This window comes from Haplochromis burtoni, unplaced genomic scaffold (assembly GCF_018398535.1).
Source record: "Haplochromis burtoni strain Fernald_Lab_line unplaced genomic scaffold, NCSU_Asbu1 Contig_278, whole genome shotgun sequence".
Classification (NCBI taxonomy): Eukaryota; Metazoa; Chordata; class Actinopteri; order Cichliformes; family Cichlidae; genus Haplochromis; species Haplochromis burtoni.
The window spans coordinates 121,276-140,154 of NW_024582639.1; the positions used below are offsets into that span (position 1 = coordinate 121,276).

The 18,879-nt window shown below is 39.8% G+C and overlaps 2 protein-coding genes across 4 annotated transcripts; one reads left to right on the forward strand and one right to left on the reverse strand.

Annotated features, from left to right (window-relative positions):
• Positions 1–1,096: 1,096 nt before the first annotated feature.
• Positions 1,097–4,731, reverse strand: arl3b (ADP ribosylation factor like GTPase 3b). The gene is made up of 6 exons (XM_005949876.3): positions 4,609–4,731; positions 3,979–4,122; positions 3,766–3,882; positions 3,621–3,671; positions 2,261–2,446; positions 1,097–2,160 (listed from the first exon to the last, which is right to left on the reverse strand). The coding sequence occupies exons 1-6, from the start codon at positions 4,714–4,716 to the stop codon at positions 2,113–2,115; spliced, it is 654 nt and encodes a 217-aa protein (XP_005949938.1). The 5' UTR covers positions 4,717–4,731; the 3' UTR covers positions 1,097–2,112.
• Positions 4,186–18,155, forward strand: sfxn2 (sideroflexin 2). Of its 3 annotated transcripts, none has more exons than XM_014330155.2 (13): positions 4,186–4,293; positions 5,570–5,629; positions 9,293–9,540; positions 10,084–10,254; positions 10,350–10,448; positions 11,149–11,224; positions 11,541–11,626; positions 13,812–13,872; positions 13,956–14,022; positions 14,122–14,171; positions 14,251–14,300; positions 14,387–14,434; positions 17,420–18,155. In XM_014330155.2, exons 3-13 carry the CDS (start codon positions 9,386–9,388, stop codon positions 17,517–17,519), a joined length of 963 nt encoding a protein of 320 aa, XP_014185641.1. In that variant the 5' UTR covers positions 4,186–4,293; positions 5,570–5,629; positions 9,293–9,385; the 3' UTR covers positions 17,520–18,155. The 3 variants fall into 3 exon arrangements, with proteins under 3 accessions (XP_014185641.1, XP_005949936.1, XP_005949937.1); XM_005949874.3 differs by lacking the exon at positions 4,186–4,293 and adding an exon at positions 4,920–5,405; XM_005949875.3 differs by lacking the exon at positions 4,186–4,293 and adding an exon at positions 4,920–5,367.
• Positions 18,156–18,879: the final 724 nt, after the last annotated feature.

Below are 18,879 nucleotides of genomic sequence, written 5' to 3' on the forward strand. Positions count from 1 at the left end.
TGGTTTTAATTGTCTGAATAAATAGAATTTCAGGTTTTGGATTTAATTCATGCAAAATTGGACTATATTAGAAACAAATCATGGCTAGAATATGATCCCAGTATTAAAATATAGATAGAAATCAGACCTTTATAATATGCTAAACCTTGTTTTAACCGTCATCGACCACACATGGTGATATAACCCCTGTAAGTTTACCCAATATATACTTTTTGAACTTTTCCAGTGAATTAACAGAAAACAGAGAAAACATCCTAGACATTAAAGTGGTCCAGTTTTGCTATTGAAGCTGTCATATATCCCATGATACTGGTGCTCAAGTTTCCCCATAGAACAAAAATGAGATCGTGACACATGGGGAACGTGTAAAACTGGTTTGGTTGCTGTTTTTCAGTAAATGTGTCTTTCAGCCCTGGAAATTTCATGTGGATATCTTTTGTATTTGAAAAATTAGGACAGCTCAAATATGCTAGAAGACATAAGGCAACTTGAAAAGCAGAACACTTATAGCAATGCCTATATAATTCAAGGGCTGGTAGTTCAGAAGGAAATCCCAGAAGAAAGGTAAAATTTTGCATGGGTCATTAAATGTACTAAACTTAATATAAAACAATCAGCTCATTCTGAAAGGTTCTGGAGGCCTTTTTACAGATTTGTTTGATTTTATATTGTCATGACTCTCAACACAAACACTAAATGAAGGCAGTTGACTCACACTCATGCACACTGTCCCAGTGAACACTCCCCCCCATAAAAGTCTAGTTATTTCTGTTTTGGTTAACTAAAATCTTTGCTTTTTCCACACCTATTATCTCACTGTATAATAATCTTGTGTGACGCAGGCTTATACCAGCACACAAGAGGGACAAATGTGTGCTGCAGTTCCATACAAGTAGGGTATCGTACTGCTAGGTCAAATCCACATTTTGATAGTGAAAACAATGCTCTGCGCCCCACCCATCAGCTCCCACAGCGGCCTCTCCACAGAGGGTGGTTGTTGTCATTAAGCACACGACTCCACCTGCTTATGTGACCAAGTCGTCAGTATCCAAGTATGTTACTGCATCCAGAAACTAAATAAATGTAAGACTTGTGAAACATTTTTCTCGTGTTTTTATTCACATACAGTATCTTCAGCTCTGGACAGATTACATTCAAGAATATCAAAAGGAGCGAATTACCTGCACATAGAAATGCACTGGGACATACAGTACCTATTCCTCTGTTACAGATCTGCAGGCATACATTAGATATGCAAACATTATAGACTACAGCAGGGTAACAAATACTCTATAACATGTGCATAACGTAACATATGAACACAGAGCTGAGCTATTTACAGTTGATCGAAAAATGTCTTTAACCATTTAATTTCAGCCTCCTTTTTACATATTAACATGTAGAGTATTATTTTATCTGTAGTGGGGGGAGTTGGACTGTTTCTCAAACATCCTTGAAATCACACACACGCACACACACACACACGCTGCATGAGCTGTTGTTCAAAAGCACTCTACACTCTACTTCACCATAAATAAGACAATTACAAAAATATACGTCACTTTGAACAGAGCCATAGCAGGAAAAGCGCGTTACAGCCTTTTGTGGAATGAAGAAGAACCAAAAACAACAAAAACTGTCACGACATAGGGGTGAGATGGAGGGAGGGGGGTGGTTTCCAGGACAGCGTGTGAAAGAGCTTAAAGAACATGTTGGAATTCCAGTGAAAGACAGCAGTTTAATGGGAATGTTTGAGGCTGTGACAGGCTGCGCATGGGTGGCTGCGGTTGGACAGAGATGGTGACGTGGGTGGACGGCGGAGGGGTGGAAGGGGTCGATATGCTGGTTTGGGTTCCCTTTTGAAGGCAAATGCCCCTCCTCGTTGTAGAGGCCAGCACAGAAAGATGTGCTGAGATTAGTAAACATCAGCGATGCGGGAATGCAAAGGGGTTAAAAACTCCAAGTCCATGTTGGATTAGTAGTGTGTGTACATTCACAGGTATATCCCTTGTACTAAGGCTCAGGAGGGTGCAATGTGTGTCAGTGTATGCGTGTGTGCTGCTGCTGTTGCTGCTGCTGGTCCTCCTGATTAGTAGAAGACTACAAGCAAAGCTATTTTTTCTTAGAGTTGACGCTCTTGCAGACCCAGTTCATGCCCTCCTGTATTAAATTTAGGGGAAGCAGTGGGGTGAGAAGGAAAATATAGATATATGTATAATTTTTAAATGCAACAAAGGTGAAGCACAGTTCATCTGCTCACCTGAATCCCCTCGCCAGTGAGGGCGGAGCAGGACTGGATCTGCCACATGCGATCCCGGATGGTGTGCAGATTGAGACCCTCTGCGATCTCGGAGGCTGGGGCGGCGGTCAGGAGGTCCTGTTTGTTTGCAAAGATCAGCACAGGAACACCGCTCAGCTTCTCCTCATCCAGCAGCTCAGCCAGCTCCTGCAGCGCACACACAGACACACACATCTGTCAGCTACACAACATGACAGACACACACTTACACAACCAGAAGGGACTTCAACTGTACTGTAATGTAAAACAGCTCTAGGGTTCAGATCCTTAAGAAGAAGAAGACCTTTAAGCTGCTACTTTATTTCCCAGGAGTTTGCCACATGGATATATTGGATATTTGATTTGGGTCAGATTTTATGATTTTATGTTTTATGGCCTTCCTGACACAACCTTTCAATTTATCCGGGGTTGGGGCTTGCACTAGCTTGTACATCCTGAGGCTGGTTTGGGTCTCCTCCCGGAATCAAACCAGGTATTTTTCATGTGTAAGGTGAACGCATTAGCCACATTTAAAGTCAGAAGCAAAACATGGAATTATCCATGTTTTCTCTATTTCTAACATAAAATATATATTATATAGCCTAACACCTTAAACACTATATCCTCAGCTTCTGTAATTATTAAAAAACTATAAATAAAATGTATTTCTTGCTTATTAATTTAAAAGTTTTAGGATTGGTTTGGTATCATTTACAAATGATTTGGGGGAAATAATCAGCTGTTTAATAAAAAATAAATAAAATAATTGGCTTTATTGCCATAAAATGAACCAGTATGTATAATCTGGGACAGATACATTAAAAAAATGTCTGAGCACTGGGTAATTAAAATATTAAAAACAAAATTCAAACAGTTGTGTAAAGTCCCATATTTGAACACACACCAGTAAAAACATGTGAAAGACAACTAGTGACATTTACTGGTATAGAGTTGAGTTTCACAATACTGTAAAATAAAGCATGTAGAATCCTTTTTGACATTTTTAACACTTCTTAGTACATTAAAAATTAAAGTTGAATTATAAGACTCCTCCAGGGCAGTACTTCTCAAAACGGTAGGTAAAGGAAGGTTCAAAATTTTTAAATATGCATATATTTAACTATTTTTTTCAGTCATAATTAGAGAACCATCCAGAAACGAAGAATGGTACAAGGTTGAGCAGAAGACCTACAAAGATCTGAAATGGAATAACCCTAATTACTTATAATTCACTTATAACTATATATAGTCCCATTCTTCTTTTTTTTTAATCAAAGTTCATTTGGTAGGAAACTGAAACTTCTTTGGTGAGGAGCCCAAACCCTTATACACAGTTACATACCTGACCCGTTTCCTCAAACCTCTTTCTGTCAGCGCTGTCAATGACATAAATCTGAAACAAAAAGTTTTCTTTGTTAGTGTGTGAAAGAGTTGCATGTTACTGAAATTAAGGTCATATTGCTTCATTTGGTGCATCATCTCCTCACCAGAACATCTGTGTTTTCAAAGTAGTTCCTCCAGTACGGCCTGATCTTCCTCTGGCCTCCAATGTCCCAGACATTTAGTTTAAACCCCTGAGACTGCACGCTCTTAATGTTGAATCCCTGCAGGAAGAAGATAAAATAAGTACGGTAAGAGGAGGTGAAACGCATGAAAGTTCCACGACTACGCTTTGTATACAAACATCCTTTGTATCTTACCTGCGTGGGCGTGATGTGGCTGATGTCCTCAGATGCCAACTGTTTAAGGAGTGTGGTCTTCCCACCGTTGTCCAGACCCAGCAGCAGTATCCTCACCTCCTGGTCTGGTGTGCTCTTTAGCTTGCGCAGGATGGACAGCAATCCCTACAACAAGCAGTTAAAAACAGCAGCGTGGTGTTACTGTTCCGGGGGGACAGGGGGAGCACTGCTGCAGCTAACCACCATTGCAAAAACACATCTCTTCTTTCCATCCACCAACAGGCCATTTCTAGCACCCTCTATGGATTTTGATGATGTACAAGCACTCGTCTAACGGTAACAGATCCTCTGAGCAGCAAGTCAGATCTTGTGCTTTGACTTTCTTGATCCTTACGGCTAATTTGTTTCCCAGGCAGGGCTAGATAACGGCACGCAAATGGGAGCTAAACACAGCTAACGTGCTAAGCTAATCTCCCCTGATAACTGAACGAAGCAACAAGGCAGTCGATTTTTTTTCTTTGTCAACCTGGTGGTGACGGAATTTATTACAATTGATATAACTAAAAATGGACGATAAGGTGTAAAAGTATGAGCACTCGAGGAAGTTTGTGTTAGGTTATGCGCTAATGTTTGCGATAAATTAAAACTCACCATCTTGTTGCCTTCTCTCCTGGAGACGCCGCCGAGGGTTACTAAGGGGAGTGACGTCAGACGCAGAGATACGCACAGATTCCGCGTCGTGTTGCATTCATGAAACATTTTTTTAAATGGGTAAAATAAAAAATGCCGACTCTGATACTGTTTTGATGGGATATGCTTTTCTTTTGTAATCGAAGTGTATACATTCTGTTCATTAACATTTATTTCCCTGTGTTATTCATTCTTGTAGCGGCTCGTGACTAAGTGGTCATTATCGCAGCAGACCAGGGTAAACGGGTGTTCCTTATTTACATTTTGTTTTAAACAAAGTACCATGAAGGCATCGCTAAACCCAAACCTAAGGTGGACGAGTTTAGTTAGCTACCTGCTAAATGTTTAATTGTCTTTAGACAGTACACTTTGAAATCTCATTTTGTGCACTCTTCTTGTCCATAATGTTAAAATAAGTCAACGGACATACATTTTTACTACTTTTTACCATAACAAACCGGATATAATGTCACCGAAGTAATTAGCTAGCTACTAACAGTAGCTGTAAACTGGAGGGGGTTGATTCAACATCTGGAACCGCCCCCAGTTTCTGATTTAATTTTAGTCTTCAGCCAAATATCAGGTTCGGTTTCCACCGGTTTAAACGCAAGGATCTGCCCTATCTGCTCCAGCCTTTGATTGGAGGACAACCTGCCACGTGCGCATTTTTTTTTTTTCTTTTACTGTGCCTGCACGGGAGTTGAGCTGACCACCTGGCAGGTTCGTGCTCTGCTGGTCCGTTGGAGGTGTATACACAGGTATATTTTCGGTTTCAAAGGGCGGTGTTAGCAGCCGGTGTGTCGGTGTTTTGGCTCGTGCTTTGCTGGGGGTCCCCCCCCCCCGTCAGACCCAGCTGGTAACGCGAGGACTGAGTTGCATCAGTCAGTGAGCCCCAACTGACATGTTTTCACTCTTTTCACAGCACTCTGGTCGGTTGTCTTCACACAGGTCTCCACACATTTCTCTTCTCCACAAACTGCATGTAAGTAATTTAACATTTCAACCATTAGCAGCCACGTGCTACTACTTATCCAGATGTTACGAGGGCTCTGGCCTACAGATCCAGTTTGGCAACCTTCTGCTAGTCAGCAGTAGTAACTACCTGTACTGCAGTACTCTGCACGTTACATCTCTTATTTCGTTTACTCCACCATATGGATGAAGAAATAGTAATCATTGGTTGATCGATCAGTTGACTCTACTACTTCACTAATAATCACTGATTTTTCATTCAAAATATACAAACAAAACAACAACAAAAAAAAACCCATACAGTTCCAGCCCCTTATATGTGAATATTTCATTTGTTTCAATAGTTGGTCCACTTTAACCAAGCCTCGTCTTAGCCAGCTACAGCAGTGAAATGTTGCTTTACAGCAAAACATTGCTTATTATCATTTTATTACATAATCATATCTGTCAGGGATTATTTAGCTTCGTTTAGTACTTTTAGTGATTTATCTATGGGAGTTGAACTTGTAATTGAGCATTACTAAAGTGCAATACTTGCAGTTTTACCCAAGTAACTGCTCCTCTTATCAATAATTTATGGGATCTGTGCTGTGCTGTTGCCCTGCAGCAAACATTTAGGTCTTCTTGCAATGTTGTGTCTTATTCGTGGCTCAAAGAGTTGGCAGGTTGGAAGGTTGCCGGTTCGAGCCCCGGCTCGGACAGTCTCGGTCGTTGTGTCCTTGGGCAAGACACTTCACCTACCGCCTACTGGTGATGGCCAGAGGGGCCAATGGCGCGATATGGCAGCCTTGCTTCTGTCAGTCTGTGGCTACAACTGTAGCTTGCCTCCACCAGTGTGTGAATGTGAGAGTGAATGAATAGTGGAATTGTACAGCGCTTTGAGGGCCCTGAAAAGCGCTATATAAATGCAATCCATTATTATTATTCACAATATAATCAGTCAGCCTCCCTATTGATTTATCAATGAACAAATCAATCATGTTCTTCGTGACCGTGGCCAAATTGATTAGCACCCTGCTGACCTTCACTACAGGTGACAGTTTCATTATTTGGTTTGGTCCAGGTGGAAATATTTGATAAAGGCTTGATAAGTTGTTTAAAAATGTAGTTAAAGCACTACATCAAGATTTTCGGGATACGTGCTCTGCTGCTAAGGCTTTTTGTCCTCATCACCTTTTTTTAAGTGTTTAATAATTTGTCATGAAAAAAAGGTCAGTCTTTTCTAGTTTTAGCTTTTAAATGTGAAGATTTGTTGTTCTCTCTGTTTTAAATTAACTGTAAACTGAATCTTTAATCAAACAAAATAAAGAGTTATGAAGGTGTAATAATTTTTTTCAGATGCAGTCCTACATATGTTCTTTAATATTATTATTTATATGTCCTGGTAATAGGACCTACGTTGACTTATTCTCGACCATGTTCCACAGACCTTTGACCTATTTTGTAAACAAACAGCTTCAGAAATAATCCAGTTCCAACCAGGCTGAACCTTCAGAGACCGCTGATATCCTCTTCTCCTCGCCCTTACATTTCACCTGTTTCAAAACTTACCTAAAACTTACAGTAAGTGCCTAATGGAGATGAACTGTGGGACATTTGGATAGGCTGAGCTGTAGTCAGCACGTTTTGGATCCCCCGGTTGCTTCAAAGCAAGCACAATGGTGCAGTTGCAAAAAACTCAAAATCACTACCCGAGGACCCATTAACAGGAGGTGGTTGATGATTTCTAGTAGACGTTTGGGCTTTGAGGGTTTTTAGGCAGTTTGTGTTTGGTTTAAACCCAAGAGCAGATGTTTCCAACAGCCTAACTTTAGAGAGCCTGAGCTACAAAGCTACAGGATAGTCAGAGCAACGATATCGCAGCAGGGGTTGGAGGAATGATGCTGAACAGACGAAAGTTAGTATGTTTACCAGTGTTTAATGCCAACATGGGCACCGTTTCCTCTAGGAGATGTGGAGCAAAGTATTTAAATATGTTACTTTTGTGGCTATAACCACCATAATTTTATGAGGAAGGCAAGTTGCTGAGCTCTGAAATCCCTTTGTACAATACAAACCACATTTATATCACAGGTTTTATTCTTTGCACTTAAAGCATTTTATACTGTCAGGTCAGTAATTTGTTGGATAAAGATACAATTTTAGTAGTTTAGCTGTGACTGAAGTGCAGACTTTCAGCTTGAAGTCAAGGATCTTTTCTGGGTCTTTGTACCTTTCTGGTTTAATAAATGAAAAGCCTGCTCTGGTAAAGCTGTTAAAGGATATCTCATTTCTTTGCTTTGAGAAACTCAAGGCAAAGGAATGTTGTTGCAGTTCTTTGGGTGATTATCTATTTGCAAGCCCGTTCCAATAGTTTGGCTGAATCTGAGCAGAGAGTAATGCATGCTTCAGAGTTCATCCTGCTACTTTTATCAGCAGTCACGTCATCAATAAACACCAGTGACCCGGTTGCACTGGTAGCCATACATGTCCATGCCATAACATCGCTTCCACCATTTACACTTCAGATCATGAGCCGTTTCTCTTCTTCTTCATACTTTTCTCTTCCCATCATTCTCGTCTACCTTGATTAGTATTTTCAGTTTTTTAATTTTTTTTTCATAACTATGCAGGCTCTTTTAGATGCTTTCTGGCACAGTCTATTCTGGACTTCTAGACCAGTGTAACCAGTGGCTTGCACCTTCAAGGTGATCTAGGTAGACTTTGACGTCTTTAGGCCTTTTGGTGTTGCTGAGCTGGCCGTCTCATTCCTTCTTATAAATATACCAGATTCTTGATTTGGCCACTCCTGAAGTTTTTGCTGTCTCTTGGATGGGTTTATTTATTTATTTATTTCTTTTAGTCTAATGAAAGTCTCTCTCACTTGCACTTGCATTCCTTTGGACCTTATATTTAAAATTACAGTTAAAAGCTATCAAATACAAACTCAAGGCTTTGAATTAACTCCGGATGTGTGATCTGCTTCATTTGTTGTAAGAAATGATGGCTTGTAAAACTTATTAATGAATCAATCAATAATATTAAAATAGCTGTTTTTGTATCTTGCACATTTGCTCAGTTTTCTTCTCTTAAACATCACCGTCATGAGCATCAAATTCAGCATGTACGCTGATATAACAAACAGCTGTCTGGGTTCACTCTGCTGTTGTAGGTTTGGTGCTCTAGACACTGACATCACTGTCAAAGCTCTCGCAAATTTAATTAAGTGACCCCATGAGTCCAGTCAATCCTTCATTATGGAAGCAGAAAGGCTAAAAGGGTGATTACGTGTTCGCATGGACTCCTTACATCCAGAACCACAATGGAATGAAGCGTTGGACTGGTACTAGAAACTAAAGTAAAGCTCACAGCTTTTCAGATTTGTTATGGATACATCTATTTTCAAACCCAAGGGAGTGTTATGAAATTCTTAGATTAGGGAAACCGAAGAGACTGTTTGGATGTTAATTATCCAAATAAGTTTTGTGTTGTGTCTCAGCTTTATAAACATACACCTTTGCATGTGGGACGTTGAGTTCAAAGGTAAAGAAAACTAGTGTCTCTGAGCCGCTGAGCTAAAAAAACAAAAATCTGTTAATGTTATATCAGCTCAAAGGAGGACAAGAGCATGCATTAACTATTCACCAACTCTTTGATTGTCCTGTAATAATGTCTTTCTTCCTCTTTTCCTCAGGATCTGACTGCAGCTGCTGAGTGACGTCCCGCACGAACACAAGCTGCGAGGCTTTTTGATGCATTAATCTGCACCTGGATTTTAACAGACGCAATGGCTCTGAGCTCGTTTGACATCGACGCACCTCGATGGGATCAGTCTACGTTCATGGGGAGACTAAAACATTTCTTCAACATCACCGACTGCCGAACAGCGCTCCTGCCTGACTCGCGATTAGATGAGGCCAAAGCTTTAGTAGAAAGCTGCAGGTGAGATAATGAATGCACACGCTCTAAAATGTCTCGTGTCATGTGACCATCCTCAAGTTTCCTTTGATAAAAGACATTCAGGGCACAGTGGCTCATTGGCTTGCTCTATCCTGGGTTCAAACCTGGAAATGGAAAGATTGTTTGCAGTTTGCATGTTCTCCCAGTGGGTTTCGTTTTAGGAGCTCTGGTTTCCCCCTCTATTCCACAGAATAGAGGGGAAACCCTGAAACCCCCCCGCAGACAGCCACAGTAGGACAGTCCTAATACTCATCCTGGAAAAAAAAGAGCATTCTGCAATCAAATAATTGCAATTCACATGCAGAACACAAAACTAACGGCAGAAGAGTAGTTTAAGTAAAGAAGGAAACCACCTGTCACGTCTGTGGCAAAATCGTAGAAATTCCCATTTTACCTTCAACGTTTTGCTTCATACCCTGTTCTCTGTGATGTAACCGTGCTTCTGCAGATTTTATTATAAATCTGTGTTGTAGTTACGAAAGGCTCCGCCAGCGTCATTGAGTGTGTTTTTTTGTTGCTTTGCAGAGCGGGATCCATCCCTCCCGGCACCACAGCAGAGCAGCTCTACTATGCTAAGAAGCTCTACGACTCAGCTTTTCACCCAGACACAGGAGACCGCATGAACCTCATCGGCCGCATGTCATTCCAGGTACCCGGAGGCATGGCCATCACCGGCTTCATGCTGCAGTTCTACAGGTAGAGAAGAGCGAACAGGCAGAGCTGCATTTTACCACATCCTACTTTCTTGCAGAGGAAGTTCTACAGGTTTCATAATTCATGTCTGTTTCTAGGACAGTTCCTGCTGTGGTGTTCTGGCAGTGGGTAAATCAGTCCTTCAACGCTTTAGTCAACTACACCAACCGCAACGCTGCCTCCCCCATCACTCCCAAGTAAGCGCTCTTAAGACTTTAAGTTTGTCATTTCACATCCTCCAGATAAGAATGCAGTGAACTCTCACAGCATCAGCGAGCAACTAGAAATTTTTGAGGGCATCAGTAGAGGTAAAAAGAGCAGTAGCAAGTTTCACTGCCACTTTCCATTCCCCCATGGTAACTAGGTTACCACGGGGAAAGACTTCTCGTCAGATACTTTTACCTTATCGGTAATAATTGTTTCAAACTTGCTTCTAAAGTGGTCTGCACAACAAACTGATTTGATCCTGTCTTCTTGGATTGATTTACAGGTAGCTTTCTTCATATCCAGCCATCAGGTGCATGGTGTGTGCTGGTGGATATCATGCCATGCACCTGTAAAGCAGTTTTCACACATAAACTTTGGACAATTATGGGAGATATTTTCTAGAGTTATCCTTTCCAACCTTTAGCACAAAGCAGGAAATGACCCCTTCCACAGTGTATCATAAAAATGGCATGTAGTGGAAGCTTAACCAAATGCACACTTGCAGTATTTGGATAAATATAAACATGGGTGCATTTAAACACACCTTAATTTTATCTGGATGCAAAACAAAACGTGTGAGAGCTCCACATACTGAATGCTGGCTATTTTATATGCCTATTTATGTAAACATAAAAAAAAAACAGTTTTCTAATAGCAGCTGCTGTTCGATGCCTTTGTTGTGTCTCTCAGACAGATTGGAGTAGCCTACATTACAGCGACCAGCACAGCTTTAGCAACAGCGGTCGGACTGAACCTCTACACAAAGGTACAAATGCTGCACGCAGGAACTCATACAGCGCTGACTGTTTTTAAGAAGTGTTTTGTCGTCAAACTTATCTGGATGCGATCACTTTTATGCCCTATGTTTAAAATCGTGGCCAAACCAACTTATAAATAATAGTTTGGGTCAGACCTGTTGTGCTTTTTCTTGGTTTCTGTCATATATATCCTGTTGCTGTTGGTGAACAAAAACCAACAGGAACAAAAGCTGAAAATGTCCCTTTAACCCAGTCACAGCTGCACAGATCTTTACAGGTATTACAATGATATTCATGATGACTTTTCTCTGCTTTTTCCCACAGAAAGCTCCTCCTCTCGTGGCTCGCTGGGTCCCTTTTGTAGCTGTGGCAGCTGCCAACTGTGTTAACATTCCCATGATGAGGCAGCAGTGAGTCCTCCTGCGTTTTTCTTTGAACTGCAGGTTTTTTTTGGCCATGTCTGCTGAAACACAGCGACTCTGTAAGGGCAGGCTTCCTGAGGATACTCAACCACAGAGCAGTGTTTGCTGTGTTAGATCCTGAGAGAAGGTGTTCTGGAGAATTACTGATCTTAAAATAGTGGCGTGATGTGTAAATCTCTTTTAGCTATGGCTCAGGGGATGGTAATGTAGGTCAGTTGGTACATGCCGAAATATTTCAACAGCTATTGGATGATTTGCCGTGAAATTTTGCACAGATGTTCATGGTTTCCAGATGATGAAGCCTTCGGTCTTTGCGTGTTTTCCTTTAGCTCCACCAGCATCGTTTTCAAACAAACTTCTACTTTATATTTCAACATCTTCTTGATGGAAGGTTAAGTGCACCAATACTCAACCAGAATCCTAATTATCTCAGTGATCTCAACAACTATTTCACTGAATCTCATTAAATTTGGTTCACATGTCCATGCTTGCAGCACGACTATATTTATTCAGTTTGGTAGACCTTTTTTATCTACCAAGGGTCCCTGGGAAGTCAGAAATTTAGCTGTCTCCACCCTTTTGTTTTATATCACAGCATATTTGGGCCATTGAAGTTAAAATAAGAAGGAAAGAACAGATTTAGTAAGTAAGTAAGTAAGTAAGTAAAATTTATTTATATAGCGCTTTTCACAGATAAAAATCACAAAGTGCTTTACAACACAGAAAATGGAAATATAAAAACAATATAACAGTAAATAAAACAATGTAAAACAATAAAACTATAAAAACAGCATAAGAAGAAATTAATCAAATGCTTTTCTAAATAAAAATGGCTAGAAAGCCTTGGTACTAATGACACAGATTTAAAAAAAAAAAAGTAGAAGAAAAATAGGGTTTAAAGTAACAACTAGCAGATGTTATAGCGATTGTATAATTAAATAATTATTTGTGCCGGAATTAAAGCAATAAGGAAATACTTGTTATTTTAACTTTGAATCACCAGATTATCAGAAGAAAGATTTTCCAGCGTACCGATGGTGTCATTTACTGTCGCACCTTCTTACTAATGTGTGCTGTCATTGTTTACCATCTGCCTGCAGTTTGATGATCCACCCTCACAAAGTGAAGTCATATCATTTGTTAAATTAAATTGAAAGCAGATTTGGCTTTTTCTCCTTAAATTTGTGGTTTAAATTTCAGAGATTTTGAGTTTTTAGGATTAATTAAGGCTCGTAAACGCAAAGAAAATTCCAGCTTTAACTTCAGTAAATGTGTTTGTTTCTCGGAACATCACGTCTCCTTAAAGCTTATTTTTAACTTTTACTTTGAATGGCCATTATGCAATAATTAACTACCTGCCAAACCAGTTGCACAAATTTTTTAAAGTTGGCATATTTACTTGCTAAACTGGGATGGTTAGGACTTCTGTATGTGTTTGTGTAGAGTTGGCACAACAGACGCAGCAGTCGTAGTTCAAGATATTAGCATTTTGCTGAAATATCATAAAGTTAACATCTTTAACTAGCTTACCTTGATTTCTGTGTGCATCTGTGTAATCTCTGAGCTGCTTATAAGTTTCTGTGTTTGCAAAAACAAGAAATCTATACTTTTAATGTTACTCTACACACTCTTAATGTTTTTTGTTTAGTTTTTTTTCTGGAAATCTCAGCAGAGATCGTTGCATTCCACGGGTAGAAAAACAGGAGCTGGCTCATTTTCACAATTTTGTTCTCCAGTTTGATGCTTGTGACATTCGTGATTTGGAGAGAGCACTTTTCATCCTTTTAAAGCTTAATTTTGGTGCTTTGGGGCATTTATTAAGAAAGTGGGGAGAGACTGAAGGTGAATGAGACACAGGGAAGGGTCTGGGGCCTTTAGTACAGATCCTCTCTCGTTACAGATTATTACACTTCTTTTTGTTTTTTTTGTTTTCAGTATTGAAGGTTTAAGATGAAGTGAAGTCAGAATAGCGACCCAATAAAAGAGTGTTTACTGTGAACTGTGCAGTACTTGATACTGCACAGATAAAGCTATAAAATAAATCCAAAATAAATGAGTAAAACAACACAATAAACACATTCCCCTCTTATCTGTAAGAGAAACACTTATTCATGTTCAGTTTCCTTTTTCTTTGTTTTTAGTCTTTTCATCTTCATGTTCTCTGTTTTTTTAGGGAAATTCTGAATGGCATCGCCGTCACAGATGAAAATGGCAACAAACTGGGCCACTCTACGGTCCGGACACACTTTAAGGCACTTTAAAGCACTTTGTAATGTGTTTTTTTGTCTTAAATTGTCTCCATTTTTTCTGTTTGCAGAAAGCAGCAGTAAAAGGCATCGCTCAGGTGGTCATTTCTCGGGTTACCATGGCCGCACCAGGAATGAGTACGCAAAGAAGTGTTTCGGAGAAAGTTATGTCATGAAGATGTGGTAAATCCTCTCTCTCTTCTTCACTTAATGTTCTTGTTCTTCTCCTTTTGTCAGTTGTCCTCCCCATCATCATGCAAAGGCTGGAAAAATACAAGTTCATGCAGGTATGATGTTCGTCTTCATTACCGTTCTCCTGCTAAATGTGTGCATTTGTCCTCATTGTGCTTTTCTCGCTTTTTACAGAGAATCACATTTCTCCATGGACCAATTCAAGTGATGCTGGTGGGAGGGTTGTAAGTACAGAGAGTTTACAGGGTCAGGTGTACTATAATGTCCTCTGGAGTATTTCAGTGGTAACTTTTGTCCTTTTTTCCCAAAGTTTGATCTTCATGGTGCCGGCTGCCTGCTCCCTGTTCCCTCAGAGATGGTAATGAAACTGTTTCTTTACTTTCACACAAGTTTGTGGACTTTAAGGAGCATCAAGAAATAATTAGCTTTAGTCAGCCTGGTTTCTTGACATGCGTATTTATGTACATTTTCTCTGTGCTTTGGTGGTCATTGTGGAGGAATTGTGACCCACTCTTCTTTACAGTTTGTTGAAGTTTGTGAGCATTCATTTATTCTCTTAAATGAGGTTGAGGTCTGGACTTTGGGCCATTGCAACACCTCAATTGTTTTCTTTATCCGCCTGTTGCGCTTAAGATCGTTGTCCTGTGACGTGACAGAGTTTCAGCCAAGCTTTAGCCTCAGACCTCACATTTGACTTGAGGATACTTCGGTATACAGAGGCATTCACGGTTAACTTAATGACTACAAGATGTAGAGATCATGTGGCTCCAAAATAAACCCACATCATCAGCCTTCCACCGCCGTGCTCACAGTAAGCTGTGCTGTCACGTTCCTTTTGGAGAGAAAGGGCTTTCTCCTGGCAACCTTGAGAAACAAGCCCTTCATGTTCAGTCTTTTTCTTTGTACTGAGGCCTGCAGAGTCAGTGATGTAGCTCTTGGGTTTTTTGCAGATTGTTTGAGCACAAACTGACTTTGGGATGAATTTGCTGGGACTGTGGCAAATGTTCCAGAACAGCAAACTGCCAAAACCTCTGTTTTTATAGAGGTTCCCACACCTGCTGACGATTAGCAGCTCCTGGCTGTTACGTACTCTCTTAATTTCTGTGGAAACAGTAAGGGTGTATTTAGTTTTCATAGGACTGCACACAATTACATTAATAGGGAAAAAGAAAGTCCTTTGTTTAAATAAACATTGACTGTATATAAAGGATGGAGGATTACAGCGCAGATGCTCATTGGTTGGTTCTGTTTTTGAAGCTCAACTCAAATTTTTGATCTTCAACTCATCTGAAAAGTGTTCAGAGAAGTTCTAGATGAAGGGAGGAGTGGAGTTGGTTTCCGTACTGTAGAAATATAGTATTTGTAATCAAAAGAGTTCATTAGAGTTGCCTCAGAATAGCCCTTAAAACACTTTAAGACACATTGTCTTCAGCTTCAGATGGTATGCTCTCTCTCACATATGTTCGAATTGACAAAAATCAAAGTAAAACATTGTGCTGTGTGACAAAACTTAGGAATAAATCATAAATATAAGAGTTTTTGTAGAACCTTCTCTATAAGAGGAGGCAGGTTATCAAGACCTGTGTCTAAGTTAAGTTGTAGCTGTTTCACACAATCAGCTTCTGCTACAGAAACTAGTCCACACTAATCGACTAGATGTTAAAAATCCAAAGCAGAAAGCTCAGGTTTTCAAGTCTTGTGGCTTTGGTCCGATAAAAGATGTCCGTGTTAGTGCAGCTGGTGGATTAATTTGCAATGCTGGAATTCCTGGAGTTACAATAAATCCTGCTGCAGTGTCTTGGCCTCTAATCAGCTTTCAAACGTGTTGTTCGCTCAAGCTCGCTCAGACATATTTCATCATCTCAGTCTTCAGATCCAGTTTAAAACTCACAGAGAAAATTAACTTTTGGGAAAAAATTTCAACTGAAGTTAGATTTTCAAATAAGGATGCAGCTTATCTGTATGTTAGTTTGTTTTGAAAGACTCATATAAAATGTGGCAAATCATATTTTTACAAGTTTATTTCCATCTTACCAGCAAATTATAAATATAAATTATAATGTAAGCCCTCTTGGGAACTTATGATCATTGATTTAAATGTTGGTTTAGTCTGATTGTGCAGCCCAGGTCTGGACTTACCGCCTTAAATTTTAGGTTTGGGAGTGACCCGATAGTAAAATGGTGAGGATGCGTACCACATGCCGTTCCCTTTGTTTAATTCTCATCTCTCTCCGCTGCTCTTGTTTCATAAAAATATAAAATGCTTATAAAAGAAAAATATTATTGATGAGTGTGCGGTTAACAGGTGCTTCTAATGGTCTACAATCAGATCAGTAGTCCATAACTCATTGTTCTCTGAAGGCAAAGCTAAAAAATGAAATGTCAGTGAGGTGAGTGGAATTAAAACGCAGCACCAGCGAGCGTGGAATGAAGACGCTTAACAACTGCTTTCCAGATGTTCACTGTGACTTATGGTTTAGCTGGTGTTTAGGGTAAAAACACAAAACTTTCTCATGGATTTTCAGTTTGGAGAGCATGTTTTTTCCCCCCATTGGAAGTATTTCAACTTTAAAGAGTATCTATTCTCTACTTGACCACTTCTATATTTTCTACTGGAGCAGCTGTGCACGGTTCACAGTCATGTTAAACTGGGCCTTAGCTCATAAACTGGCTTCCACCTTTACGTTCACTCTCTTTTTAAGCTTTTGCACGAGTAAAAGCATGCACACTGCTGTCTATATGAAATGTTGTCCATGTTTAATGTAAGTTTACACTAAAGAAAGTAAAGTAAAATGCAGTTCTTATTTTAAAAATTTTGGGGGCATAAGACTCACTTTTCTTTATATTGAGATTAAGCCAGAACTTGAACGATTCAGCGAGAGAATAAACCTAAAATCGCCTGTTCTTTCGTCCTTAAGGTTCAGGAAGTAAAGTGTTCACACACGGTGCTAAAGACCGGCACATGTCTAGTTATCTTTAATAAAACCTGCCGAGATTTTATAAACTTACAGTAGAATAGTGCAACTTTTTTACTTTAATATGTTGCTCATTTTAAAATGTATTTTGCATCCTGTATTGTAAAACTCATTTATAACTCTTTACTGAGGCCTTGAAGAGCTGTAATAACAACGTTATAACAATGAATATTAAGTACATGTCAAATAATAATTTGCTTTCCTAATTACCCGAGTAGATTTTATTATTTTTTTTACTGACAAAAATGTGTGTTGTCCTCTACACTTTCATTAGCATTGACTACAACACTTTGTTTTGCCTTGATATGCAAACAAACCTTTGACTGTGCTCCTCTTTTCCTTTCTGTCCTCTCTTCCTCCTCCTGCAGCTCTATGGCTGTTTCAAAGCTGGAGCCTGAGCTGAGAGACTCCATCAGGTCTCAATATGGGGACAGCATACGACACGTCTACTTCAACAAAGGCCTCTGAGGTCAAGAGGGTTGATTAGAGTTTTCTATTCGACGCACAAGACTCATGTGTTTCGATATCGTGACCTAAGTCTGTGATTATTAGTCACGATGAAATGCTTCTTTGTTCCTTTTTTTTTTCATTACATTTTCAAACTGGTGCTTGTCTTTGTATGTTTGCTGTGGGACTTTTGATCAATGCTGTCACTTAATTCTTACTCTAATCACAACAGTCTGGATTCCTGCTGAGAAACCAAATGATCTACTCTCAGGAACAGCACGTCAGAATAAATCTGTTTGCTTTTTTGTCGGAGTGTGGCTCTCCTGTAGCTGCTTCCATTGTTTCTGTCTCAATGTTGGAAAATGGGGTCTCCCAAACCTTCTTACAGTCTGTGCCTTTTTACAAAGTGGTAGGAGAGAAGCAACACTGAAGGCATTAATGGCTTAACTGTGAAACCTTAAAAAAAGAGAAAAGGTTCCTCTATGCATGAGTCAAGTCTAGTGAGGTTGTTCAGTGGAGGCTGCTGCCCTCTTCTGCCAGAAAAGAGGTAAATGTGTGATCTGTCTCTGTGATTTATCTGAGATGTTTGACAGCTGGATCCCTTCACCGTGTCAACTCTGACCTCTGTAAGCTGGAATAAAACTACACACAATTGAAGCACATCTCCTCACAGTGGTGTTTATTTAATCCAGTGATCGTTCATCGTGTGGAAGATGCTCAAACTTTAACAAACTTTATGGAGAAAGTTATTCATGACTTCAGCTGCACCCGGAGCATGTGAGGAAAAACGGCAAACTCAGTGGCTTCTGTGACACATTTATGTGAGTTATGTGAATGCCAGAACTCACTGCATGTCTCAGCAGTATCAGTGCTGCTTTAATAAAAAATGTTCTTCTGCAGCTACATGAAAGAAAAGAAGTCCTGCAGTGGGCTGAACCCACAGAACTAAAAGTCTTTCCCAAATCCAACCTGGGAGTTTGTGCCATAGTAGAAAAGCCTCATAGCTGAAGGCTCTGCCTCCCATTCTGCTTTTACCCTGCAGTCTGACAGTGAAGTGCTTTGTTAGAATAATAAGGTACTTTGGGGTCTTTAACATATGACTGTCCCAAATTTAAGATTTTATATGTGAGTAATATAATGTAATTCTGAATTTAACATGGAAAAAGTGCGAGACCTCTGACAGAGCCAATCCCAGTCAGGCCTTTACACATTCCCCCTCTGATGGAGTCTACAAGCTCTCTTAATTAACCATTTATCACCCAGGTTTCTACAGCTCTAAAGGACCCCTTTTTTATATATAATTTTTGCTCTAAAATTACAAAATAATCTCATCTTTCAGGAATCATTTGCATTTTCTCTTGAACACAAATGGCAATGGGGC

What these genes read in the sequence shown, in the direction of transcription:
- arl3b (XM_005949876.3), bottom strand. Translation starts at nt 4,716, where the DNA reads ATGTTTCATGAATGCAACACGACGCGGAATCTGTGCGTATCTCTGCGT. An exon ending in GGTTTGAGGAAACGGGTCAG is followed by an intron (nt 2,447 to 3,620) that starts GTATGTAACTGT and finishes TGTGCGCTGCAG; the next exon opens with GAGCTGGCTGAGCTGCTGGA. An exon ending in TCACTGGCGAGGGGATTCAG is followed by an intron (nt 2,161 to 2,260) that starts GTGAGCAGATGA and finishes AATTTAATACAG; the next exon opens with GAGGGCATGAACTGGGTCTG.
- sfxn2 (XM_014330155.2), top strand. Translation starts at nt 9,386, where the DNA reads ATGGCTCTGAGCTCGTTTGACATCGACGCACCTCGATGGGATCAGTCT. An exon ending in GACTGAACCTCTACACAAAG is followed by an intron (nt 11,225 to 11,540) that starts GTACAAATGCTG and finishes TTTTTCCCACAG; the next exon opens with AAAGCTCCTCCTCTCGTGGC. An exon ending in CATGGCCGCACCAGGAATGA is followed by an intron (nt 14,023 to 14,121) that starts GTACGCAAAGAA and finishes TCCTTTTGTCAG; the next exon opens with TTGTCCTCCCCATCATCATG.